The sequence below is a fragment of the Dendropsophus ebraccatus genome, unplaced genomic scaffold (assembly GCF_027789765.1).
Source record: "Dendropsophus ebraccatus isolate aDenEbr1 unplaced genomic scaffold, aDenEbr1.pat pat_scaffold_507_ctg1, whole genome shotgun sequence".
Classification (NCBI taxonomy): domain Eukaryota; kingdom Metazoa; phylum Chordata; class Amphibia; order Anura; family Hylidae; genus Dendropsophus; species Dendropsophus ebraccatus.
This window is the reverse complement of record NW_027210109.1, coordinates 22,950-50,726: the sequence shown is the minus strand read 5'-3', so window position 1 is coordinate 50,726 and position 27,777 is coordinate 22,950. Positions and strand designations below refer to the sequence as shown.

The 27,777-nt window shown below is 42.5% G+C and overlaps 1 protein-coding gene across 2 annotated transcripts; it reads left to right on the top strand.

Moving 5' to 3' along the window:
• The first annotated feature begins 7,007 nt into the window (after window positions 1-7,007).
• LOC138777125 (centrosomal protein of 55 kDa-like) lies at window positions 7,008-26,282 on the top strand. Of its 2 annotated transcripts, XM_069956233.1 has the most exons (8): window positions 7,008-7,131; window positions 8,261-8,446; window positions 13,398-13,631; window positions 15,777-15,836; window positions 17,515-17,659; window positions 18,646-18,962; window positions 20,049-20,174; window positions 25,038-26,282. In XM_069956233.1, the coding sequence occupies exons 2-8, from the start codon at window positions 8,282-8,284 to the stop codon at window positions 25,239-25,241; spliced, it is 1,251 nt and encodes a 416-aa protein (XP_069812334.1). In that variant the 5' UTR covers window positions 7,008-7,131; window positions 8,261-8,281; the 3' UTR covers window positions 25,242-26,282. The 2 variants fall into 2 exon arrangements, with proteins under 2 accessions (XP_069812334.1, XP_069812335.1); XM_069956234.1 differs by lacking the exon at window positions 13,398-13,631.
• Window positions 26,283-27,777: the final 1,495 nt, after the last annotated feature.

The following is a 27,777-nucleotide window of genomic DNA, read 5'->3' as shown; positions in this document are numbered from 1 at the left end:
GCTCTGTAGACTTACATTAGGAGCCCGACTTATCACCAGACACAGTGCTCCAGCCGCGGCATTTACATCTCAGCACATGGCACTCTTTCTGTTCTACCAACCACCAATGTATACCAGTTTCTAGACCTAAACGTCCGTATAAACTGTGACATAAGGAATGCATGTGCTTTACCTTGGAGCCATCTTGTAATGTATATACATATTGAATAAAATAAGAGCATGAGAAAAATGAAAGAGGACTTTTGTACGGTGTGCAATTGATATTATATAATAGTACATTGAGGTTCTAATTGCACCCAAGAGTGTGCGCAGATATACTACTATCAGAGCCGGGAGACGACACTGCTTAGCGCGGTCTTCTCCCGTCTCGTTGTCACAATCGGTACAAGTCTTAACATTCTCTATGACGTGTCAAAAGTTTTTCCAAACAACAGGTACACTTTAAACATACATTATATGGTACAAGAAATGGTGTTAATAACATCCATCAAAACACAATTCCCCTAATGGCGATGTCAGTGATAATGGATGAAGATGTGGATGAAATATAGAAAACTCTGTCACTAAAAAACGCTGGATTGGGAAGAGGTTAAAGTCCTTGAGTACACAAGCGTTTCCACTTGTTTCCACTCCTCACGATGGTTATAGTCATATATTACTCTCAGAACATTCTTTTCATTCCTCCTTTGATCTCTGAGTATCATGAAGCTTAATGAAGTGGTAAATCCAAGCAGTTTCCTCCTCCAGCTCCCCACAGTTTACTTTCCAAAGAGAAAATGCTCCTCCAACAGCCAAAGTAGTATTAAGAGATGACCACTAGATGTTGCTGTATTGAGTATTGAAGTATGGAAGCTGAATTGTCTCAAAGGGTTATTGTGTTTGTGTCTACCAGAATCTGTGAACCAGTAGGATCTTTACTTTCTTCTGTCCTATCACCTTTTCTCTTTCTGCTCTTCTGTTGCACTCTTTCCACCCAACCACAGCGTGCCTTACACGCTGGATAGGAATTTGGTCCCCTGGGTAAAGGAGGAGTCATTGTCGAGATTCTGTGGAGGAAGGCCGCAGACCAGATAGCTCTCCACAGTGGTCCTACCTGGGCCCTGGACCCCTGCCAGGTCCCCTCATAAAGAAGAGAAGTAGTCTTAGTCAGTATCCTGCATGGGTAGGACGCAGGACAGAGCTCTATTACAAATTTCTCCCACAGTGCCTATACCCTGCATGATGCAGTGTTAAACCCCTCAGGAGAGGACTAGCCAACAGATCACCTCAACCCACACCATGGACTAGGAGAAACAAGAGTGCAGGACAATATCCACTAAAGAGCCAAAGAGCTAGGAACTTATCCGGGTGGAGCAAAGTTACTGCAAAAGTCTAGGAACTCCATCTCGCAGCACGAATGTCAGCCAGTATCCTCTCTAACGCTACCTCAGTACAACTCTACCAACACTACTACATCCTACTTATCACGCATTTCTGGTGGTTTTATGTTTAAGTATTTATTGGAACTCTAGTGTATATCCGAGCTCATCTGTATCACCTGTTGCACATTTGCCAATAGTAAAGCAAGTGAACATTATCCATAGAGTCTGTGATTATGTACTACCACCTACACAGCATATACACTGCAACCTTGGGACATTTCCCCTTTCTGTGGGTGGCGGGTCCTACTCTCCGGGAGGGTCATTACACCGCTCTGGACACCTGTGACTACATCATCCGTGACTACACTATCCCAAGGGACCCAGTAGCAGCCCGACAAGGCACCGACCACAGAGGAAAGGTTACAACCGGCCTTACACTTTAAAAGCAGGCATGCCATCACACCTGTGTGCCCACCTGGCACTGGCGTCACGTGACAAAACCTTAACCCTTAGACGACCCAGGGCGTATAGTTACGCCATGGAAGTCTGTCCCCAGACGACCTAGGGCGTAACTGTACGCCCTGGGTGTTTCTCCCGCTATGAAGCGTGCTCCGGAGCGAAGCGCGCTTCACAGCAGGTGGGGGCCGGCTGCAATCAGCAGCCAGGACCTCACCGGTAATGACACGCTGCAGCGATCACGCTGCCGCGTATCATTAACTCCTTAAACGCCGCGATCGCGGCGCGACCGCGGCGTTTAAGTGTAAGTGACAGGGGGAGTCCCCTGTCACCTACCGATCGGGACCCCCGCAGTGTGACTGCGGGGGTCCCGATCGGTAAAACGGACTGCCGGAGGTCTCTCACCTGCCTCTGTGCGGTCCGATCGGCGATCTGCTACACTGAGCCTGCACAGGCAGGCTCAATAAGCAGAGCGCCGATAACACTGATCAATGCTATGCCTATGGCATAGCATTCATCAGTGTAGAAATCAAACTAGTGTATGTACAAGTCCCCCAAAGGGACTTCAAATGTGTAAAAAAAAAAAAGTTAAAAACACTAACACACAACCCCAAAGCCCCTCCCCCAATAAAAGTTGAAATCACCCCCTTTCCCATTATATAAATAAAACATATAAAAATAAATAAACAAATAAACATATAATATACCGTAGCGTGCGTAATTGTCCGATCTATTAAAATATAACAAGCGTCATTGCGAACGGTAAACGGCGTACACGAAAAGAGGGAAAAAAGTGCGCGGATTACCGATTTTATGTTACATTATATATAAAAAAAAATTAATAAAAAGTGATCAAAACGTCCGATCTTCACAAATATGGTATTAATAAAAACTAGAGATCATGGCGGAAAAAATGACACCCCATACAGCCCGTAGGTGAAAAAATAAAACCGTTAGAAGCGTCACAATAGTCCCATTTTATTTATAATTAATTGCCAAAAAAAAAGGATTTCATTTAAAAAAAATATATAACATTAGAGAATCTGCGTAACCTGCATATGGTTGTGTTCGGGCTGACCTATAGAATAATAGTATCATGTCGCTGTTACCATATAGTGCATTACGTAGACACAGGAACCCCCCAAACGTTACCATATTGCATTCTTTTTTGCGATTTCACCAATTTATATCTTCATAAATAATATATTTGGAATTCCATCATACATGTTATGGTAAAATGAATGACGCCATTACAAAGTACAACTATTCCTGTAACAAATAAGCCCTTACATGGCCTTGTAGATAAAAAACTGAAAGTGCTAGAGCTCTTAGAAGGGGAGGAGGGAAAAACGGAAACACTAAGATCAAAATTTGCGCGGTCCACTGGGTCATTTTGGGCCTGGTCCTCAAAGGGTTAAAGCATAACTGTCATATATTTTTTTTTATTGCAGAAATCAGTAGTATAAGCGATTTTAAGAAACTCTGTAATAGGTTTCATCAGCCAAAAAAGCCTCCTTCTGTACTCAAGAAGCAATCTCCCAGCCTCCCCCCCTGACTTCTTATCTGTGCATTATCAGGCAAACACGTCTTCATTACAGAGAAGCCAGTGAAGACGGGCTCTGCTCTCTCCCATTCTATCCTTATGGAGGGGGAGGGGCTGAGGGAGATGAGGGAGCAGGAAGAGGTGACATGAAGGTCAGCTGTCTGTAGACTCTCTGGGCACCTAAAACGCTGGATTTAGGTTTCAGAAAGGTCAGTGCTTATCTATGAACTTACTGAGAGAAGATTGCAGGGTGTTGTGCTGTGCAAGACTGCTCCGTGCTCAGTCACTCCTAACAGCCCCTCCCCTCTCCATAGCCACATAATGGAGACAGAAATCCTGCTTCTTCTGAAGTGAGGGGGGAGGCTGGGAGATTGCTTTTTCAGTACAGAAGGAAACTCTTTTGGTTTATAAAACCTATTACAGAGTTTCTTAAAATCGCTTGTACTATTGATATTTAATGTTTTTTTTAAAAAATGGCCCTGAAATGACAGTTACGCTTTAAGGTCCGGCTGTATCTCGGCCATCCACCTCAGGAGTTGCGTCACACTTCCATCTAGCAAGTGAGCGGCCGTCCCACTGCTATAACACCTTCCGGGGGATCACCACATATATGTGGTATTCATCCTTTCCAAATGTTACAACTAAGGGCTAGTAAAGAAGAAAGGGGGGGGGGGGTGATACTGGCCAGGCTGGGACTAGTGGTGCCACAGTTACTTCCTGCACTGGGATCTTTAGTCTACATGGGAGAGGAGGAGCTGTAAACCTCCTCAGCTGCCAAGTTATCTGGCCTCTTAACCTCCTTTTTCAAGATTATTAGGGGGGCCAAGTGGTCAGATTCCAATCATACACTTATCAGCAATAAGTGGGACAACCCCTTCAAGAATTTATTAAGTTGATTTCTGTGGTTATGTGTAAAGGAGACATAAATGGTTACCTGAGGATCTACGTTCTGCTGCAGCCTCGCACTATAGCTCCATTCACACATTCCACAGTCTAATTACAGACATACTAGGGACCTATATATTTGAATGGCCCCATTCACACATCTGTACGTGTTACAGGGCTGTGATCTGTGCCACAACAAAATGGTCAGGTCCTAGTATGGACCCGCAATTGCAGTACGGATCACTATTTTTTATGAATGGGTCTATGGATTGCAGACGTGTGAATGCAGCCTAAGGGTTGAGAGAATTTTCTCGCTCAGTGCCAGCACCTCTGTTTATTTCTTACTTTTGTTAAGAATTGTACTAGCTCCATGTAAGATACTGTCCACCCTCACAAATAACTAAGTTTGGAATTGAATTTTAAATTATTTTGGTTGTTTTAACTAACTTCAAACTTCATAAATCATTACTACAACTGAATGGTTTGATTGGCTGCATACACTGCTCAGTACTGCTCTGTAATGTCCTCCATACCGCTGCTGCTTCTTAGGGTGTGCTATGGAGATATAGGGAAGTAATGTCTCCTTCTTTCTGTGTGCTTGCAGTGTATGGAAGACATCATAGACATTGGGCTTTATCCACTAGTTCAGGGACAACAGAAAATAGATGAAGCCTGCAGAGTAGAAAACTAGAGAACATGCCATACACAAGTAATAAAATGGGCCAGTTACATCACAGTCTGTACAACTCATATGCACACACACAAAATGTTATCCGGAAAAGTTATGGTACTGCATCATTACTATATACAGTAGCTATGCCAGTACCTGCAGCTCTGTTTATTAACTACCATTACTAGGTATAGTATTAGCTAGACTAGTCTCTATACTAAACTATAACAAGCATTACCTCGAACATAATGAGAGCTTTTAATGGAGCCTTTACACAGAGAGATTTATCTGACAGATTTTTAAAGCCAAAGCCATGAACAGACTATAAGCAGAGAACAGGTCATAAAGGAAAGACTGAGATTTCTCCTCTTTTCAAATGCATCCCTGGCTTTGTTTTTAAAAATCTGTGTAAAGGCACCCTAACTCTTGAGAAATGGCTGATAAAAGTAAAAACAAAGGGGACTACACATCACAAAAAAGGGACTACCACAATGTTCTTTCACTCCCTTACGTTTTTAGCCATTGATTTATTGTCCATTCTCTGAATTGTTATTTTTGACCAAAAAAGCTTTTGTTACATGTACAGCCTAGAACATAGAACATGCGCCATCTAGTGGCCAAAGTAGGTAAAAGGTTGCATAAATTGGAGTTCTGTATATGTAGCGCACAGCATTACTGGCAGCCAATGACATCCCCCCCCCCCCTGAATATTTTAATAGGAATTTTAATGAGGAAAAATAGTCTGCTAGGCAGTGTTCACATTGGGTGGTTTTCCCATGACTTTTGTTCATAAATGCAGTGAGAAATTGTTGCACAAACAACAGCCGTTATTTGTTATGAAATACAGCCGTTGTTTTACATAGTGTGAACGTAGCCCAAGGCTGTATTTTCACATTGACGTTTCATTGCAGTACTCTTTCAGTGCAGTTTCAGGCTATGTTTACACATTGTTAAACAGCGCCCTTTTTTTTGACACGGACATTGTTTGCAGCATCAAATAATGGCTGCTATTTTACATTTTCCTGCAGCCGATACTGCCATATGAGCCACAGGTACATTATTTTATTTCTATTTTTGCGGGCAACTTTGGGTGTGTCTGCAATCCAATTGGCCATAGATAGTGTGCACAGAGGGTTAAAAGAAAATTCCAGTGAAATTTTTTATTAAAGTATTATATTGCCCTCCAAAAGTTATACAAATCACCAATATATGCTTATTATGGGAAATGCTTATAAAGTGCTTTTTTCCCTGCACTTACTACTGCATCAAGGCTTCACTTCCTGGCTAACATGGTGATGTCACTTCCTGGATAACAGTGATGTCATGATCCGACTCCCAGAGCTGTGCGGGCTGTGGCTGCTGGAGAGGATGATGGCAGAGGGATGCTCAGTGTCCCTCCAGTGCCCTGTGTCCGTCAGTGTTCCTCTGCCATCATCCTCTTCAGCAGCCACAGCCCGCACAGCTCTGGGAGTCGGGTCGTGATATCACCATTTTATCCAGGAAGTGACATCACCATGTTATCCAGGAAGTGAAGTCTTCATGCAGTAGTAAGTGCAGGAGGAAAAAGCACATTTTCCGTAGTAAGTGTATATTGGTGATTTGTACAACTTTTTTTTGTATAACTTTGTATAACTTTTTTGTATAACTTTGTAAGTGTGTTATTTTGTGAATAATTGTTTAGCGCCGCACAACCCTTCAACTACGGCTGCGGTTTGCTGAACTGTGGCTGTAGAAAACAGGCAAGGTAATTTTTTTCTACGGCCGTCGCCCACAACAGCTGTAGGGCAGCTGTGTGTGGGCACTACGGCCATTGTTGCATTGACAGCAGGGATTTTTTTTACCGCAGTGTGAACATAGCCTCACGCTGTTTTTGCATAATGTAGGCAGCATCCCAGGCTGCTTGGGTTTCACACTGGAGACCCATATATATAATCTCTGCTACAGCCCATATGAACCCTAAGGACTCATTTATAATAATCACACAGTTATATGAGATATAACTGAGCAAGTTGCAGTGCAATGACAGCAGAAAACGCGAGTTTCTTGGATTGTCCCTTCTCGGACACCGTCCTGCCTCTGCCGTGTGTCAGTGAGGAGGCAGACTTGTCAGATGACGTCACCGCGGACCGCGCGTTTTTCAAACAGCCCGGAAGTGAGTGGTTGTTGTGATGCGGGAGGACCCGGCAGGTGCTGCTGTCTGTGCCGCTCGCTCTCAGGTCAGTCCCGGGGACCGGGGGGGGTGTTCACAATGCGCGGCTTCTAGCGGCTAGTGCTGCGTTATACTGTAGCACAGGTTATCCGTGTCTGTACATTCACAGACTGCACTATATACAGCAGCTATTGCAAAACTACAGATCCCATCCTTGGCTTCGCTTTAGCTGTCCAGACATGATGGGAGTTGTAGTTTTGCAGCAGCTGGAGGGCCGCAGGTTCCCCATCCCTGATATACAGTATTGGCTTATATACGCCTCATAGAAGGAGGGGGCTGAGCAGTTAGCGGGTTCTCCGCTGGGGGCAGTGTGGAGTTTTAATGATTGAAAAAACATAGATGACACGAGCATGATGGGAGTTGTAGTGTGACACATATAAACATGGGCAGTAGCTGGAGTATGTGCTGTAATCCCAGGCTCTTGTAGAATCCTCCACCTATTATTATGTAGTAGTCAGGGGGATAAAGATTACAGAGAGTAGCTGCCATGTGTGATCAGTACCTGGGCCTCTCCGTGTGGGATCACAGGATAGGAGGCTCTGATGGTGGAGGAACGAAGAACATGCTGGTTGTAGTAGGAGCATTAGTGGTACATGTGACATACGTGGGGCCTGATATGGTGTAATACATCTTACCTGTTGTAGTAGTATCAGTCTTACATGTGACATGCGTGGGGCCTGATATGGTGTAATACATCTTACCTGTAGTAGTAGTATCAGTCTTACATGTGACATGCGTGGTGCCTGATATGGTGTAATACATCTTACCTGTTGTAGTATCAGTCTTACATGTGAATGCGTGGTGCCTGATCCATTGTAATACATCTTACCTGTAGTAGTAGTAGTATCAGTCTTACATGTGACATGCATGGTGCCTGATACAGTGTAATACATCTTACCTGTAGTAGTAGTAGTATCAGTCTTACATGTGACATGCATGGTGCCTGATACAGTGTAATACATCTTACCTGTTGTAGTAGTAGTATCAGTCTTACATGTGACATGCGTGGTGCCTGATACAGTGTAATACATCTTACCTGTTGTAGTAGGAGCATCAGTCTTACATGTTAAACGTTACATCTTACATGTTGTAGTTATGCTTTCACTAAATATTTATTTATTTTTCTTCTCCTTTAGAATATTTAGAAAAGTAAAGAAATGAACTCCAGAAATGTTAATAACAAGCTGCCTCCTAAAGCCGCCGTCCCTAAACCGAACAATGATCTGGAGAAACTCAGGAGGGAAAATGCCATCCTAAAAAAGAAGCTGGAAGAATCCGCTAAGTCTAAGCTGTCAGGGGCTGAGAGGACCCGGCTACTGGAGGTATTATACATACTGGGGCACAGACACTTTACTCTTAGGGTGGTATTACACGAAGCGATTTTTTTCAATTAACGATAAACGATCTCCAACGATCGCAATAGCGGTTGCCTAATAATCGTTCGTTTTACTACACGGAAAGATTATCGGTTATATTGGAGCAACAAAATTCAAGAACACTCCCCTTTCAATTTGCGAATGAACAGGGAACGGCTAACGACATCTTATTCAAACGAACGATGTGCGAACGATGTGTAAAAGACAAACGATAAAAATAGATTCAAAACCTATTAAACGACCAGCGACCAATCGGTCGTCGTTTAATCGTTGTCTACTATTACACTTAAAGATAATCGTTCAAATACGACCGATTGAACGATTATTCGAACGATAATCGCTTCGTGTAATACCACCCTTACACATTATTATGGAGCGAGTCTGTATTCATAAGATCTCTAAAGATAAGACATAAGAGATTCCTCTTCCTTCTCTTTCCTGAGGTGATTAAGGATGCCAGTGTATGATATAATATAGTGTATGGTATGATATAGTGTGTAAGATATATGAAGTGTATGATATAATATAGTGTATGACATTTGAGGTGTATAATATGAGGTGTATTCTATAATACAGTGTATAATTGAGGTGTAGGATATAATACAGTGTATAACATATGAGGTGTATGATATATGAGGTGTAGGATATAATACAGTGTATAACATATGAGGTGTATGATATATGAGGTGTAGGATATAATACGGTGTATAATATATGAGGTGTAGGATATAATACGGTGTATAATATATGAGGTGTAGGATATAATACAGTGTATAATATATGAGGTGTAGGATATATACAGTGGTACCTTGGATTAGGAGCATAATTTGCTCTGAGAACATGCTTTTAATCCTAATCATTCATATAGCAAAGCAAATTTTTCCAAAACGTGAATGATTTGTTTAACAACCCTAAAATCATTATAATACTAATGGCAGGCAGCGAAGTAGGGGGATAACAGGTACTGTATGGTTACATTCCCTCGGTGCACAGTCCGATGAGACCCCGATGCAAGTAGTGGCTGTGCAGGTCTCCCGACTCTGGGGGAGATCGGTGGGGGCGGATTAAGATTTTCACAGGACGTCCCAAACCTGCCCTGACAGTGTGTGCCCACCATATTCCCCAGTAGGTGCCCCTGCAAAGCCACAAGCAGTAGATCTGCAGCGGAAGGAAGCAGACTTGAAGTATAGAGGTAGACAGTTTTTGCCAAGCCCCCTCACCCAGTACAGTACCTGCAATATCCAGTAGGGGGCACAAGCAGGAGCTCATATTACAACACTTTGCTCGTACACAGAGTTACAATTTTTTAATAATGTGAGCAGATTGCTCGCCAACCATATTACTCATAATCTGAGATTCCACTGTATAATATATAATGTGTATGATATGATACATTGTATATTTCTAAAGGTACATTGACACGTCGGTTTTGCAGGCAGATTATGGACCCATTCATTTCTACTGGCCCACTCACACACCCCATGGTGTTGTGAGTCAGCGTCGCAAAAAAAAAAAATTGAGTCCGTGCTGTCGGGGATGCACATATGATGTCTGTTAGCTGCGGGTTGGCACCAACAGACAGTAGTAGGGATGTGTGAACCATGGCTTTGTCTGAAATTTATGTAATTATGTAAAATCTTATTTTTTTTTGACAGTTCAGTATTATTCATTTTAATGTACAAAAAATGGTGAAACCACATTTTCATGTATGTGTAAAAAAAAAAAAAGAAGCATTTCAGTCCATTTTTTTTTTTTTTTTTTTTTTTTTGCAAGTCAACGGAAAGCAGGCTCTTATTTTGCAGTACGGCATTTATCTGTTTTACCATCCTTTAATAAATCCATTTTCTCCCTTTTTAATGTATCTGTCAAATGGGAACAGATGCTGTGTGATGCCGGCCTTCTAATGTAGATGGAAATAGGGCCTGACTTTTAACATCTCACTCAGGTTTCCCTCAGGTATTGGATGATTTTGCCAGATAAAATATTGCAGTTTGCTACATGATTAACAAATCTGATGGAAAAGATTAAAATCTAATGTGAACAGAGCCTGATCTATAATCTATAATATTATTGCTCTGGTTCTGTGTTCCACCAAGTAAAACAAAGAAATCCTACTAAACACTAAAAACCTCTTATAACTGTAGTGAAGAGACTACTTCTTGGTAAGGCCACATGCACACATCTGTGTCAGTTTTGACATTCAGGAACTACTAGGCAGAAAGTCTTTCAGGAGGCTTCAGGAAACCATTAGTATTTCCTGAACGTAAAAACTGAAGAGCGAAAAATAAAAAGCCATACTCTCCTCCTGCCCAACTGCAGCGCTGTTCTCCAGCTTGTTTTCTCTGCCCCCTTCTCTGGCTCTGCGTGTGTGCCGCAGCACTGGGAGAGATAGTGGCCACTTGTGGCTGGAGGCTATACTTCACAAGTGTGATTGACAGGACAGGGAGTCAATGTTTTTTAGCCCCCTCCAAAAACAGTTCAGCATTTAACTGTATGCGTTCTTGAAAAGGAGCACATATAGTTAAAGGCCAGATGCAGCACCGGACAGTACTTGCACAGACCCTGGCTCGGGATGGGTTGCAGCGCATCTGTAACTTTGGCCAGTTTCTGGATGTGCATTAGGAGCAGTCCAGAATTTTAGATGCACTTATAGCCTTCTATGGGGTCATCTGTACCGACAAAAATAGGACCTATTTTATGGAATGGTCACCCTTCAGGAAATACTGTCCGTGCCCAATAGAAGTCTGTGGGCCCTGAAATTTATTCAAATTTTCATGAAAAAAGGATAAATGTACCGGACGTGTGCATGAGGGGAAAAAAACAGTGAACTCATGGCACAAGGAAATGTGGGCTCAACACATAGGCCAATAAAACATTTTACTCTATCTCATTAAAGTCAGTTGGGAAAATGTGACATGTCCCATGGAGGTAGTCAGTCATGCTTTAGAACTCTGTGCCAGCTCCAAGCTAGTGTAGATTTAAATTATATTAAATCTGGTGTGTGCAGGAGCTCTGTCCCTTTTTGCTCACTTTATGCAAAACACACACACATACACACACACACACACCCAGGACCCAGTAGAATTGAAGAAAACTTTTTGACCCCTGACTCCAGGCATACAGGCCTTATAGATTCCCCCAATTACATTTCAGGCCACCAATGATCATGACCACTAATGTGGAACAGATGGATATTTCCATTAGTAAGATCCTCACAGCTGGAAAGTAGCACCATTGTTATTGTGCTCCAGACATCAGGGTCTTTTGTAAATGTAAGTAATAGTGGCATTTACTGATCGGAGAACAAAAATATTGCTCCAGCATTACAGATATAGGGGGAAGAGCTATGAGACAATAAAGTGGACCTGTCCACAGCTTCTAGCTGGCTATAGTAGAGGTGGTGTACAACATGGCTTCTTTATCCTGAATCAGGAGATGTTACTCTTATTTCAGTCTGATGCTCCAGTGCTGAGATATAAGCTTTAGAAATTTTAGGCAAATAAGGAGATAACCCTTGGACTGCAAAAACCCAGCATGTCCTAAATAACACACCTATGAGCATCCTGTGGCCTTTATCCCCTTATTTGCATAAAACTTCTGAAGCCTATATCTCAGCACTGGAGGGACAGATTGAAATAAGAGTTCTGTTACCCAATTCCGGGTAAGAAGCCATATTGTACACCACCTTCAGTTTAGTCAGTAATAGTCTGCTGACAGGTTTGCTTTAAGGGGTACTCTTTTATCATAAGTATATGGCATGTTGCTAAAAATTTACTAGCATTTTATGATTGTGTGCAGCCTCTGAGAATGATGCCATGTTCTAGCAATATGCATCACTTTACCAAATGGGCATACTCCTGAGAGTACAGAAGTGTGCAGATCAGCAGATTGACTAACAGCTGAATTTGCCAGGAAGACCCTTGTCTGGCCAGACACTCTTATTGCAGCTGCTGCTGTATGTGGTATTCCACAGAGATTAAAGAGGAAAAGTTATATGCTGCAAGGAATGCACCTGAAAACGGTAATGAATTGTAATGCTGCATCATTATTGTATGAAAAAATATGCAATATACAGTCACCAGAAACCTCATAGAAATAAACCGAGACATTGCGACCCTATGGCTCTTTCCTCCGTCCAGGCACAGAGCCCTACTCACCGGGCACATAACCTGTTTTGCGCTATGTACCTATAGCCTGAAAATAATAATAGTAAGGTAGCATGTGAAAATCTAATAATGGTACATGAGCATGGTTGGGGTGTGGGTCCTGGTCGTAGAAAATAACTCATGTGGTGTTACATGGAAGTTGTTCAGATGAGTGGCCACCCATATAATGCGGGAACAGAAGCTGCTATCATTGTATATGGCAGGGAGCTGGGGGCTGTACATGCTGCTCTGTACACAAGGACTACCAGCTGCCCACCACTGGTAAATGGATACCGTTTTTTGGTATGTTCACAATGGGCGATATGATGTAGCTTTTAATATGGAAAATTCTGCATAGACTTCAATAGGGAAGTCACGATTTACAATAAATCTGAAATTGAGTTCAGATTTTAAATTGCAAAATTTGAAATTGTTATGTAAAAAAAAAATGTATACAAGATTTTAACATTTATTGCAGGTTGAAGGATATTCCTTAATCAATTAAGAAAAAATTCCAAATTAGATCTGCACTGGAGGTAAATTTCCATGTGGATTTTCTGCAGCAAATCTACACTTTGTGGCTTCTGTTATACGTTGCATATTTGCCCCATGTGAACATGACACGATGGATGTGTCCTTTGGCCTTATGTAGGATTACTAGAGCTTTATATGTAGTTTACCTCTATAGCCATGATTATTAGTCAGTGTTTTATTGTATGTTATAGTCACACAGTCTTATTCCTTGGGCACAGAAAATTCTTGACCTGGAAACCCAAAATGTGAAAGATGGTGATGATAGGGCGAGACAAGGTGAAGTAATACAACATTTCAGTGATGCCCTTAATGCTAGGAATAATGGACAGGTATACCTGATAGAGATGGAAGCCAAGAGACTGGAAGAAATCTCCACTGAGATCCGCAAACTGCTCCTACAAGTTGCATCTCGTAAGGTTCAGGCGAAAGCTAGCAGATCAGGAAACATCCAGGTACTCCAGTCTGCAGTCTTGTGTGTCAGTCCTTCCATATCGTTTTGTCTTGGTCATCTGGTCAGTGTGCTCGCCATACAGTCAGAATACGCACGGTACTGCCAGCGGCTTATTGATAACCGCAATACAGTGCTAGGCTCTGGCTAACTGCTGTGACCGGTGGTGCTGGAGGCACATAGGAATATATACGCAACTATTCTAAGATCTCTGGAGCAAACTGAACCGCAGTTCCAATCTATTCAGGCCACCAAATAGGAAACATAAGTGTACAATGAATATTGGCACACTTTCTTGTGACATTCGTTATTAGAAGAGGGACAGATCCTGCATGTATGTAACCACAGAATAGTCAAATGATTGAGCGCCAGGTAATTTATGGTTGCACCAGAAGGGAAGCCATCTACACTTACTGATCGGCAGCCATAAAGCCCCAGGTACTGCAGGCTAACCAGTAGCAGGGAAGTGGCAGAAATTACAGTTTCACTTATGGTACATTAGGGGATTATATGGAATTTCTAAAAAAAAAAAAAAAAAAAAAAATTGAATTCTAGATCTTTTACAAAATATTGTACAGTCTGGTGTATAGGTTTGAATAATAGCTTTAAGCATACATTTGCATTATAAAAGCCTGTGGGTACAGTACTGTATACATACTGTATATTCACTTTTTTTTTTCTGCTATAGAGAACAAATATGGTGGGAATAGTACCAGAGAGTATTGCTGCTCGAACATAGTTCTGCCACAAGATGGTGACATTTCACACACTCTGGTTGAGGTTCTCCTTAGAAGAATAGAGAATATGTCCCAATCATAGGCATATATTGTTATGATGGTACACTAAATGTTTACCCACCTCTGCTATCTTATGTGGATGGGGTCACGCTGCATTTTTAGGGTACATTTAACGTGAAGATTTTATTTTCTGGGTGGAAACATATATTTTTAACATCTAAATGATGTATGTTATACATTAGCCTAAGTTACCCATAGGAAAGTATGCATCAAATGGTTGGGCAGTAAAGCTAAAATTGACTGGTTTAACTGAAATTCTGTTAATACTCGGGTAGGTTTTAGTAAAGTATATGGCTATGTTCACACACTGTATAATCGCTGTGGGAACACCTGTTGTTTAACACTGCAGTGGGTAGCGTTAGACAAAGGCCGTTCTCACGGAAAGGCCTGAGAACATAGCCTATATGTGCACATTTGTCACTGTCATATAATAATATCCAGAGCTGCCCAATATTTTGTCCCTTTCCCTATATGACTGTCCTTTTGGCGGTCTGGCAGCAGACTGAGCACTTATAGCTGTATATGTAGAGATGAAGGTCCCAGTGAGATGTTTCATCACCTTAAAGGAGAAGTCCGGTGAAAATTTTTATTAAAGTATTGTATCTCCCCCAAAAAGTTATACAAATCACCAATATACACATATTACGGAAAGGCTTTTTTCCCCTGCACTTACTACTGCATCAAGGCTTCACTTCCTGAATAACATGGTAATGTCACTTCCTGGATAAAATGGTGATGTCACGACTCAACTTCCAGAGCTGTGCGGGCTGTGGCTGCTGGAGAGGATGATGGCAGGGAGATGCTCAGTGTTCCTCCAGTGCCCTGTGTCTGTCAGTGTCCCCCTGCCATCATCCTCTCCAGCAGCCACAGCCCGCACAGCTCTGGGAGTCGAGTCGTGACATCACCATGTTATCCAGGAAGTGACATCACCATGTTATCCAGGGAGTGAAGCCATGATGCAGTAGTAAGTGCAGGGAAAAAGCCCTGTATAAACATTTCCTGTAATTAGTGTATATTGGTGATTTGTAAAACTTTTGGAGGGCAATACAATACTTTAATAAAAATTTCCGCCGGACTTCTCCTTTAAGACCCGTCTTAGGCCTGATCAGCTGGAGATCAATAGTAATTCTTTCTCTTTTCTATGTTCATTTAGAAGTGTTGTATACATTGCACCAATGCTTTACAGTGTGATGGGGGAATCTTTAGCTATGTTACCAATACATAGCCCTTCAGCCATATTGATCATTTGCTTCATGTGTTGACACCAGATAATAAAATAAATAGTAAAATGATAGTTCTCTCTGTTGTCCTGATGTATGAGCACTTTTCTATATTTTATCTTACTTTGTTAGGATCCGCTCAAGACAGAAAATAAGAACAGTGTCCATATCCTGGAGGCACAGCTGAAAGATGTGAGTATATGTTGTCTCTTCTGTCTATGAGAATCAAGAGAATTAAATGAAAACTGTATAGACATACAGCAGGATACAGTGCCCATACACCCCTGCCCCTCTATAGGTCCCAGGTAGGCAGGTGGAGGGGCAAATGTCACCTACCTGCCTTGTGATTTGTTATTTATTTATTTTGTCCTGCTTCCCCACAAGCTGCTAGAGTTCCAGATTTAAATAAAGCTATTAGGATAACCAAGTTGTACCATATGTACTATCACTATGCAAGGCTGGAGAATACAGAACACCAGCTGTGAAGCCATATGATGTAATATAATTCTGTTTTTTATGACCATTACTTTCCTGTTTAACCAGCAAGATAAACAGTAAATATTTATATGTTAGTTCTGTTTGTCTTGGTTCCGTCATATATCTGATGTATGTGGGCATCCCTGCAGTCTGTGCTGGACAACAAAGCTGGTGGCTGCCCTCGCATGCAGAAAAGTCTAGAAGGAGGAGATGCTGAAGAGAGGTCGGAAAGATGCAGAACCAGAACGTGCTTTGGACTGAGCAGTGAGCTGTTCAGGGGTGGGATCTTTAGGAGAACTCGGGTGATAAGCATGGCACTTAAAGGGCGGCTGATCCTATTAGACAAAGAGCTTTTTAGCGATAAACGATCGCAAAAGAGATTGTTCGGTGCTAACCTGAAATCATTCACCATATTACACAGAACAATGGTTGTAAGTTACAGTTGTTACTACAATCGTTTACTCCATTTGATCCCAGCTAAAGAAGGAACAATGTGGAATTACACTGAAAGACTAGTGAATGAATGTGGAATTATAGCGAACGATTAACAATGATTTTAGGGTCAGATCTAAATGATCTCTGGTCGCTTGTCCACTGGAAAGTGCTAGAGCCATTGCCGTACATCCCGCAGATGGCCTATAGGTCTTGGCAGATAAGTAATAATCGCTGATATCAGCGGATTTGGTATACCTGCATCTACCACTAGGGGAAACTTACCGAAGACTGATCCATACTAATCCCATTGAATATGCAGAATTATAAATGTTACGTGATGAGTCTCGGTGAGCTCCATTATATATGATGATTTTACTCTTCCTATCCTCAGGCCGTCCACTCGTCCATGATTTCTTGGTTACAACACTATAATACATGATGCACAAAGCCTTGTCCTCTCTAGGCGTGGATACTCGGGCTACAATAACTCAGTATTTGGCATCCTCTAATTGAATCACCTGCCCTGAAATCCATCATTAGCGGCTGTGTATAATCATATTTACACAGTGTCGGGGGCGGGTATGATGCCCTCTCCAGAATCCATTAGCCACAGCCTGTCCTCTCCACGCTCACATTTCTGCATACACACAGCAGATGCTCTGTATGAACACAACATGTCATTGAGAAGCACTGATAATAGGCTATTACCCTGCATCATGTGATCTGTGCGGCTCATTATGAAGCTGAATCATCATAGATGACGTGTCGCTGTATTGTGTATATCCCGGTAATATAAAGGCTTGTGATAAGCTGTCCAGCTGTTACCTGTGAGGTCTTTACCCTCTAATGGTGGATAATTGTAAAGCCCGGATATCATGCTTGCATGAGCAGTGTATTATGGCCGTGGTGTAAAAATAATTTTATTGTTGTTTGGCTTTCCTTTCTTCATCTCATTTAGGCTCTGGAAAAGAACGGTCAGTGGCTGGTGTACGACCGGCAACGGGAAGCATATGTGCATGGGTTAATAGCTCGCATAGCTGACCTAGAGCAACAAGTAGCCAACGCCAAGCAAACTCAACAAGCAAAAGAGAGCAACTCAGATGGTAGGATGGTGCAGTCTTCAGCTGTGCTTCTCTTCTCTCCTTGGAACATATCTTTCCTATACAAATTTAAAAGGGTATTCCCCGCCAAATCTTTTTTTTACACCATGTAATCGTCCACCCATAGCTTTACATATTGGTCAACGCAAGTTATGTTTTGAGCGGTTTTGGTGCTTTTTCTGCAGACTCACCCCCTCTGGATGCATGCAAAAGGGGAGCTAAACAGAGTCCACTCTGACACTGCTCCTTTCTCCTGGCCCCCACCCTCCGTGTCAGGGCTCACGTGTCTTCCCTCTCTTCAATGGGCTGGGTTAGCGATTATAACCCTGCCCACTGAAGAGATGGATGACAGTCCATAACCTGCAGCCTTTCAGCAATTCCCATCATGCCTGAACAGCCAAAGCTTTGACTGTCCAGGCATGGTGCTAATTGCAGTTATGTACCAGCTGGAGGGCCAAACATGAGTCCGATCCAAACAGAGTCCGATCCACAGATACCACAATATGGGATGCACAGTCCTAAAAGGGCTCGACCCTCACCCCCAAATTATTCAAAGAAGCAAGCGAAGGACAGCATCTCCTCAACACAGGGTCCTTCTTTATTGTGCCAGTTCGCAAAGTACAGTGCAATGTTTCAGCTTAGTCCTGAGACTTTTTCAAGTCTCATGCTTGAAAAAGGCTCAGGTCTAATAGCTGAAACATTGCACTGTACTATGCGAACTGGCACAATATAGAAGAAGTAAGAGTTTTAAGGAGATACTGTCCTTCTTTGTAGATAAATATATCTAGAGTGCCACCTCCTCTTAGTTCTAGCAATCAGAAGAGGTCCCAGTGGCCACTGATCAGTTCTGAGAGATATAGCTAGAGATAGAGAGAGAATTTATTTTTTATACACACCTTGCTGGTTGCCATGATACCATAATTTATAATATCCTCAGCACTTACTTTATATAATTTGTATATATATTTATTCATTATTGTTTTTACCAGGCAATAAACAAGATGATAAACAGAAATACTACGACCGACTCCTGCTGACGGCTAAAAAAGACCTCGAAGGGGAAAGACAGATATCAGCACAGCTAAATTCTGAGCTTTCTGCCATGAGAATGAAGTATGAGGAGAAGAAGAAAGAGCTTGAAAATGTGTCCGCCACTTTAGGGTCTCTACGAGAAAGTGAGAGGGGGCAGCGGGAAGATGAAAGGAGACGATTCAAGGAAAAAATGCAGAGATTAAAGGATGAACTTGATTTGTATTGTGAGAAATATGAAGAGGAGAAGAAGAAAAACTGGGATCTTTCGAACCAGGTACGGTTTGTTTCTGTACATCTTTCTGAACTGGCTTAAAGGGAACTTCCAATGTCTCCTCTAAGTCAAGTTAAAATCTGATCACACATCCGAGGATTTGGTTGTTTCCATATTATTTCCAGATGCTGGTCGTGTGGTCCTTTTTTTTTAACTGGCGCCAGTTTCCTGTGCATGGCACCAGTCTATTCCCGAACACTGGCCCTCCCCCGGAGCACTGGGGGCAGGCGAGCTGGCCCCCAGTGTGACAATCTGCCCTCTCCTCTGTGACGCGGCTTTATTAGAATCAATTGCGTGACTCTAGGGACGGTGTTTCCTCACTCGCCGGCCCCCAGTGCTCCGGGGTGGGCCGATGTTCAGGAATAGTTGGGCGCCGGTTCAAAAAAAAGGACTGCGCCACCAGCTTCCCTGTGCCAGTTCTGATCTGTTAAGATAAAAAAAAAAAAACAAAGTGATGTACTTGATGGTACATTGACTTTAAGGCCCCGTTCCCACTGAGCAAAGCTAGCGGAATTCCGCGACGGAATTGTCCGCCGCGGAATGCCGTTAGCCTCCCGCTCATAATGGGAGTCTATGGGAGGCGCGCGCTGCTGCTCTGTACGCGCTGAAGAATGAACATGTTCATTCTTCAGCGCGGACAGGGCAGGAGCGCGCGCCTCCCATAGAGTCCCATTATGAGCGGGAGGCTAACGGCATTCCGCGGCGGACAATTCCGTCGCGGAATTCCGCCACCTTTGCTCAGTGGGAACGGAGCCTAACTATTAACTAATGTTACAATTTTTTTTGTACAGCCTGTTAATAAAGAGAAAGGTTCGAAAAATTTTTTTTAACTGAATACATATGTGGTACAACCTGTAGATTACTTCCCTATTGACTGTGATAGTCATTTTGACGCTACGATTGCATACTTATATTGAAATTTGGTTATTTTATTTATCCTCTTTTAGACTGATGCTTTAATTATTGATTGATTATAGCCTGCAGCCATCCTATGTTGGCATCTGTGAATGGGCCAGTATCGCTCAGACACATCAGTTGTCGGTAATATTAGTGACCTGTAAAGAGTTAATATTTCCTTTGTGTTCTCAGATTCAGAGGTGCACTTCTGATTTAGAAAATGGCAAGATCGACCAACAAAATGTACAACTGCAACTCAATAAAGTCCTGAAAGAACTGAGGAAAACCAGGGAGCAGATCACAAAGCTGGAGCCGGGGGTAAGTGCAGTAGTCTCACATGAGGGGCACATAGAAAGGACACTGGTTAGATTCTTTATTAGGGAACTTTGCCTTTTCAACATCAAGATGGCACAAACCCTGGGAGCCAGGTTTGTAAGAAATTGTTAAAGTGTCATATTTCATTGGTTTTTATAAAGTTCTCATGTAGGCTCTTGGAGATATCTGCGTGCACCACAATAGATTAGATGTCATTCCTCATCAATGTTCACATTCTAAGGTCAGTACAGTGCTCCATCACGTTACAATAATATTGTATTCTAGGGTGACCATTGTATGAAGTCTATATTGTATCTTGAGACCAAAACTTTATGGAAAACTGGTAATGGGTTTAAAATGAAGAGAACTACTAAATAAACAGATAACTACTAAAATAAGCAGATAACTACTATGGATAAAGCAAGTCCTTACATACAATAGTAAGAAAGAGCTACTGGAGACTGTAAATTACTTTCGATGTAGAAGACCGGAGCGTTTTCAGGGTCCTGTATTGATCACACATGAACGAAGCTGTCCTCACCTGGTATCCAAAGGACTAACTCATCCTGGCTGAGGTATAGAGCAGTACAAGACATGTAGTATCACACTGTACTGTAGAGAGGAGATACTAGACACACAGCAGTACAGGACATGTAGTATCACACTGTACTGTAGAGAGGAGATACTAGACACACAGCAGTACAGGACATGTAGTATCACACTGTACTGTAGAGAGGAGATACTAGACACAGCAGTACAGGACATGTAGTATCACACTGTTCTGTAGAGAGGAGATACTAGACACACAGCAGTACAGGACATGTAGTATCACACTGTACTGTAGAGAGGAGATACTAGACACACAGCAGTACAGGACATGTAGTATCACACTGTACTGTAGAGAGGAGATACTAGACACACAGCAGTACAGGACATGTAGTATCACACTGTACTGTAGAGAGGAGATACTAGACACAGCAGTACAGGACATGTAGTATCACACTGTACTGTAGGGAGGAGATACTAGACACACAGCAGTACAGGACATGTAGTATCCCACTGTATTGTAGAGGAAATACTAGGCACACAGCAGTACAGGACATGTAGTATCACACTGTACTGTAGGGAGGAGATACTAGACACAGCAGTACAGGACATGTAGTATCACTCTATACTGTAGAGAGGAGATACTAGACACAGCAGTACAGGACATGTAGTATCACACTGTTCTGTAGAGATGAGATACTAGACAGTCAACCAGTACATGAATTTCTGTAATATTGGGGGTTTACCTGCAAAATGGCCACTTTTATTGGTCAATCATCTAGTTATTTACATCTGCTGCAGATCATGACTGTCTGTAGCACTGTATATTGAGTCTGGTCTTTGTTACATTGTTCCTTCCTGGATCATTGTATGTTGAAAATATTGTAACTTGAGGCTATTCTAAGCCGAGGGACCACTGTATTAATATAAGTGATATTAGAGGACGGCTCAGTAACAATAGAAATGTGCCTGTGGCAGTGCAGGATCGGAGCTGGGACCAGGGTTTAGGCAGCCCTGTAATTCCTGACTACAACATTGGTGGCAGCAGAGAGGCTGGTGTCACCCCTTACTACTGCCGCGCATGTAAAATGGTGTATAAATAAAAAGTTATACATTTATTTTATTAATGTCAAATTACACAGTAATATAACTTTATTAAAGAATTGTATTAAAAAAAAAAAAAAGTACCCTTTTACATATAAGGAAGTTGTTGAAGCCACTATAGATTTAATAAGCAAAAAAAACCGTGTTTTGTTTTTTTTGTTTGTTTTTTCTGGCATTTTTCTCATTTCTGTTTCCTTAGTTTCTGAAGAGCAGACAGCACTGTGTAGAATTAGTTAATAAGTTATAATGTATCTACAGCGTACGTTACAGATCATGTTGTATTGTTATAGATTATACAGATAAGAAAAAGTTCCGTTTTAAATATATAGCCTCATATGTTCTGTTGGCTGATGTAATCTGTATTATTTCTGCCCATTGTTATGAGCTGTTTGCAAAATGTCTGTCCATCAGTCTAAGGCTATATTCTCATGCGGTAAAATAATACTGAAATACGAAAGTAATTTTGAGGTAAAAATATAACTTTTTTTTTTTCCCTCCAAAGGTGGTAATGCACTCCATTGAAGTTAATAGGATATTGTATGGCAGTGCGCACACCGTAGTGAATGGTCATAACTGATACCGGGCGAAAATATATTGAACGTGCTCATATATGACCTGCTTTCTATTACAAAAAAAAAAGTAGTTGTTTTTTCTCATTTTAACTCAAAATTACGGCCGAATTTTGATATTTTTTTCCTTACTTTGTGTAAACGTAGCCTAAAATGGAGCGAGGTAAACAATGGGCAGATTACAAAGACTGATTTTCTTACCTAAATTAAATTATACTGGACTAAAATGCTCTAGAGAAGCATGACTCTGAAAGGGTGCGTTCAAACTGAGGAAAGGAGGTGGAAATTCCGAGCGGAATCCCTGCTGCGGATAATTCCGTTTACCTCACTGCCTTAATGTTAGGTATAGGGTGCCTCCGCTGTTTGCTGAAAGAATTGACATGTCAATTCTTTCAGTGAAGAACAGAGGCACCCTATAAAGGAGAAGTCTGGCGAAAATATTTTTGTATCGCCCCCCCCAAAAGTTATACAAATCCTAAATATACACTTAGTACTGCACTTACTACTGCATCAAGGCTTCACTTCCTGGATAACATGGTGATGTCACTTCCTGGATAACATGGCGATGTCACTTCCTGGATAACATGGCGATGTCACGACCCGACTCCCAGAGCTGTACGGGCTGTGGCTGCTGGAGAGGATGATGGCAGGGGGACACTGAGGGACACAGGGCACTGGAGGGACACTGAGCATCCCTCTGCCATCATCCTCTCCAGCAGCCACCGCCCAGACAGCTCTGGGAGTCGGGTCGTGACATCACCATGTTATCCAGGAAGTGACATCACCATGTTATCCAGGAAGTGACATCACCATGTTATCCAGGAAGTGAAGTCTTGATGCATTAGTAAGTGCAGGGAAAAAAACTCTTTATAAGCATTTCCCGTAATAAGTGTATATAGGTGACTTGTATATCTTTTTGGAGGCAATACAGTACTTTAACAAAAATTTTCGCCGGACTTCTCCTTTAACATGAGATACCGTGAGGAAGGAAATTAAGAGCAGAGTCCGCTGCGGGGATTCCACTCGGGTAATCTAAACATAGGATAAAGAAAAAAATACTTAAAGGGGTATTCCCCCCCAAAAATTATTTTTGCATTAATACGTTGTCCACCCGTAGCTTTCCATCTTTCCAATATAAAGTTATAACGGATTCTGCAAAGTTTTGCTGTTATCTAGCTGCATCCACCCCCACGGATTGCATAGAATCATCAGACCTCAGTCCACTCCGACACGCTCCCTGCTCCCGGCCCGCACCCTCCGAGACGGCATCACGTGTCCTCCATCTCTTCAATGGGCCGGGTTAGCACTTCTATCCCAGCCAATCCGAAGTGATGGAGGACACTGACAGGGGATGGCTTCTGTAAGAGAGGGAGACAGTGATCAGTGCAGCTGTCACTGTCTCCCTCTGTAACAGCAGCCACCCCAGTCACCCGCACCGTGTGGCCCCAGCCCCAGAGTTCACCCCTTGATGACTATGCCCCCTCACTCGTGTCGGCGCTTACCAGCGGCAACAATTGCAGACCCCCGTCACCTGTGGCGGCGCTTACCGGCAATCACCCGCCCGCTGGCATCATTCGCAGCACCGGCGCAGCTACACCCCCCCGCCCCCCCCCCCCCCCCCCCCCCGGCACTCACGGCACCCCTGTCATATACAGGCGGCGCTTACTGGTGGCAGGCACCCCCGACCACACCAATCAACTCTGCTGCATCACACAATCAACACTACTATATCACACAATCAACTCTGCTGCATCACACAACCAACTCTGCTATATCACACAATCAACTCTACTGTTTTGCTCACTCAACTCTGCTATACAACTCACTCAACTCTATATCACTTGCTCAACTGCTATATCTTGTGAATATCAGCTCTGCTACATCATGTACCAATCAGACATAAGCATTGCATGATGGGAAATGTAGTTTTCTGGCCGGCGCCATGTTGGATATAGATCGGCTTTTTAAAAAACTTGTAACTATGGAACGGAAGCAGCTAGAAATACGGGAGACTGCTCAAAATACTCAAGGGGACTTGGTGAGTAAGACTGGCTAGGTTTAGGAGCATTTTATTTTTTTTAGCTCTGGGGGGAATACCCCTTTAAGTATGAATGGGATTCCATTCACCAGCACATCTGTGTCATTTTCAGCCTGAAATTAGAGTTCCCTACTCTCTCTCCACATTACCCCTGTTCAGATAAATATTGTCTTCTAGTATCGGCTGCATGTCATGCACCCCTGCATACTGCAATCCACATGTCATGCATTGTGTAGCCTTTTACTTCCACACAGCCTAGTACCCATCCATACTAACGTATGCTTACATTCAGATAGGGCACCATGACGTAACAGCACTAACACGCTACACTCTCTGCGATGCACCAAAGCATCATGAGTGTGACTATGGCGCCCAAGCAGTCTTTCTTGTAGATGCAGCAGGAAGGCGGCTCCCAGTGATGATGTGGCTCTGTGACATTGTATCACATAGTGGATGTAGCTAGTGTGCTGCAAGGACCAGTTTGTTGGGCCATGACTGGCCATGCGGCCTTATGCTCACCCGGTTCCCACAGGAGGAGTAAAAAATGGCACAAGTTCCTTAATTTCTGAAATGTAGTGCTGTAATATGATCTCTGATCTCTATCCACAGAAACGGGACATATATTTTGTTGAATCATCCTGTAACTTTGCTTCTGACTTTAATGACAAGCTAAGCCTACGAGAGGAGCAGCCGTCTCCGAAGCAGAAAAATCTCCTAGATGAGAGCTTCCTGGAGTGCCCCAGATGTCGCGTGGTGTACCCTACCAGCCAGCATCGCGAGCTCCTCGCACACATAGATTTCTGCACCAGCTGAAGACGTCCTACTGATACAGCCGGCCGGACTAACTGCTTACATACAGAAAGGAGGGTTTGTTGCTCCTACACTCCCCCCTCCTTCTGTTATACAATTTTTTTTTTTTTTTTTTGCATGTACTGTATTCATTTGTATCTGCAGTCATGAAAGTCTTATAGGTCATTGGTTTTATCTGTTGATAACCACATATTGTACTGCTGAGATTTTCTATCCCAGTTGGTTCTTAAAGGTGTTTTCTAGGTAAAATGTATGGATGAGCTGCCCCCGAAGTCTTATTGTTTGGGGTGCTGACACTTTGCACAGTCACCTATCAGCTGTTTGTCAGAGCTGATACACAGGAAAACAGAACAGGAAGCAGACAGCTCCATACATTGTGTAGTGGTCATTTTGGGTCACTGCAGCTCGGCTCCCATTGAGAATGGAGCTACAGTAACCCAGCATGGCTGCTACATAGTGTATAGAGCACTTTCTTTTAATGCATATGGCAATGCTTCAGCTTTAGCAAACGGCTGATCGGATGGGGTGTGGGTGTTGGCACCTCACCCACCTAATAATGATTTATTTCCTATTCTAAAGTCATGAATACATTTTGCTCAAAAAACCCTTTTAAGGAAATTATGTTGTACTGGATAGAATTATTACATGTACAGTCTACACTGGTCGACCTGCCCTGGCACCCTGGGGTTAATTGTATGAACTGACATAAATAAAGTCTGGCTGGCATCTTGCACTCAGAACGAAAGTACTGTATATCCGACTACAGTCACCAGGCCCTAAAGATCAAACTTCTCCTCACATGCACTGATTTCTGCCATTTAGAAATATTAGTCTTGAAGAGAGACATGTAAAGTATTCTGTCAGCTTAACTTATAACTTTGCACTTTTATTTTCTTTATTTTACATTTTATTCTTGAGTTACTGTATTTCTTTCATGTTATATGTCATACCTGATGCCAGTCCTATTCAGGATATAACATTTTTTAATGGAGAATGATACAATGAGAAAGGGGATATAATAAAGATTATAGATATAAGATCTAAGCTAATGTATTTGTGGGGTGTTCGATGTGTGATCGCATCTCTTCTGTTATTGTGCCTTGTTATTCTTTCTGGAACTCTATGTAAAAAATTGACAACTGGGCCGTACCATTCATCTTGTTAAAACTGATTAGACCGCTCCAGACTCACACTGCAATGAAATGGAAAAGTTAATTTATTGATATATTTCCAGGAGAAAGGTTACAGTTACTTAATTTTGTTTTTGGCAGGGTCTTTTAAAGGAGAACTCCAGCTAAAATTTTATAAAAGTATAGTATTGCCCTCAAGTTATACAAATCCCCAATATACACTTAGTACGGGAAGTTCTTATAAAGTGTTTTTTTTCCCTGCACTTACTACTGCATCAAGGCTTCACTTCCTGGATAACATGGTGATGTCACTTCCTGGATAAAATGGTGATGTCACTTCCTGGATAACATGGTGATGTCCCGACCCGACTCCCAGAGCTGTGCGGGCTGTGGCTGCTGGAGAGGATGATGGCAGGGGGACACTGAGGGACACAGGGCACTGGAGGGACACTAAGCATCCCCCTGCCATCATCCTCTCCAGCAGCCACAGCCCGCACAACTCTGGGAGTCTGGTCGTGACATCACCATTTTATTCAGGAAGTGAAGCCTTGATGCAGTAGTAAGTGCAGGGAAAAAAGCAGTTTTTGTGCATTTCCAGTAATAAGTGTATATTGGTGATTTGTATAGCTTTGGGGGGGAAGGGGGGGAAAACCAATACTTTAATAAAGATTTTCACTGGACTTCTCCTTTAAGGCCTTGACATATTCAGAGGCTTTAAAGGGATTATCCAGGCTTAGATAAACATGGCTACTTTCTTCCAGAAACCGCATTATTATTGTCCTCATTTTGGGTTTTTGAGCTTCATTCCATTAAAGTAAATGGAGCAGAGTTGTAATGCCACCCACAACAGGACAGGGGTAGTGCTGTATTTGAAAGAAAGTAGCTGCACTTTTTGTAATCCAGGAAGAAGCAAGAATCAGCTCTTTTAAGCAGCACGCAAACATAACTTTTGATATGTTTCTACCCATGGCAAGACTAACAGTTCCTTCCATACTTGTTATTATCTATTCAGTCTCCTTCCCCCAGTTCTGAGCTGCTGCTTTCTGCTGAAGACACAAAAATCTGTGTGTGAGCTTTTCTCTCTGTCTCCCCCTCCCTTCAGAGACAGCTGATGTAAATAGGTCCCTGACTGGCTGTATCTGCAACATTGTAGCTTCTTTGTAATGCAGGGAGAGAGAGGGAGAGGTTTACACACAGATGTATGTGTCTTCAGCAGAAAGCAGCAGCTGAGAACTGGGGGAAGGAGACTGAATAGATAGATAATAGCAAGTATGGAAGGAATTGTTAGTCTCACCATGGGCAGAAACATATCAAAAGTTATGTTTGAGTGGGATACCCCTTTAATTGTGGAGGAATTGACACTTGAGTGAATCAGAAAGGCTTATTCATTTGAACAGGACAATATCGAA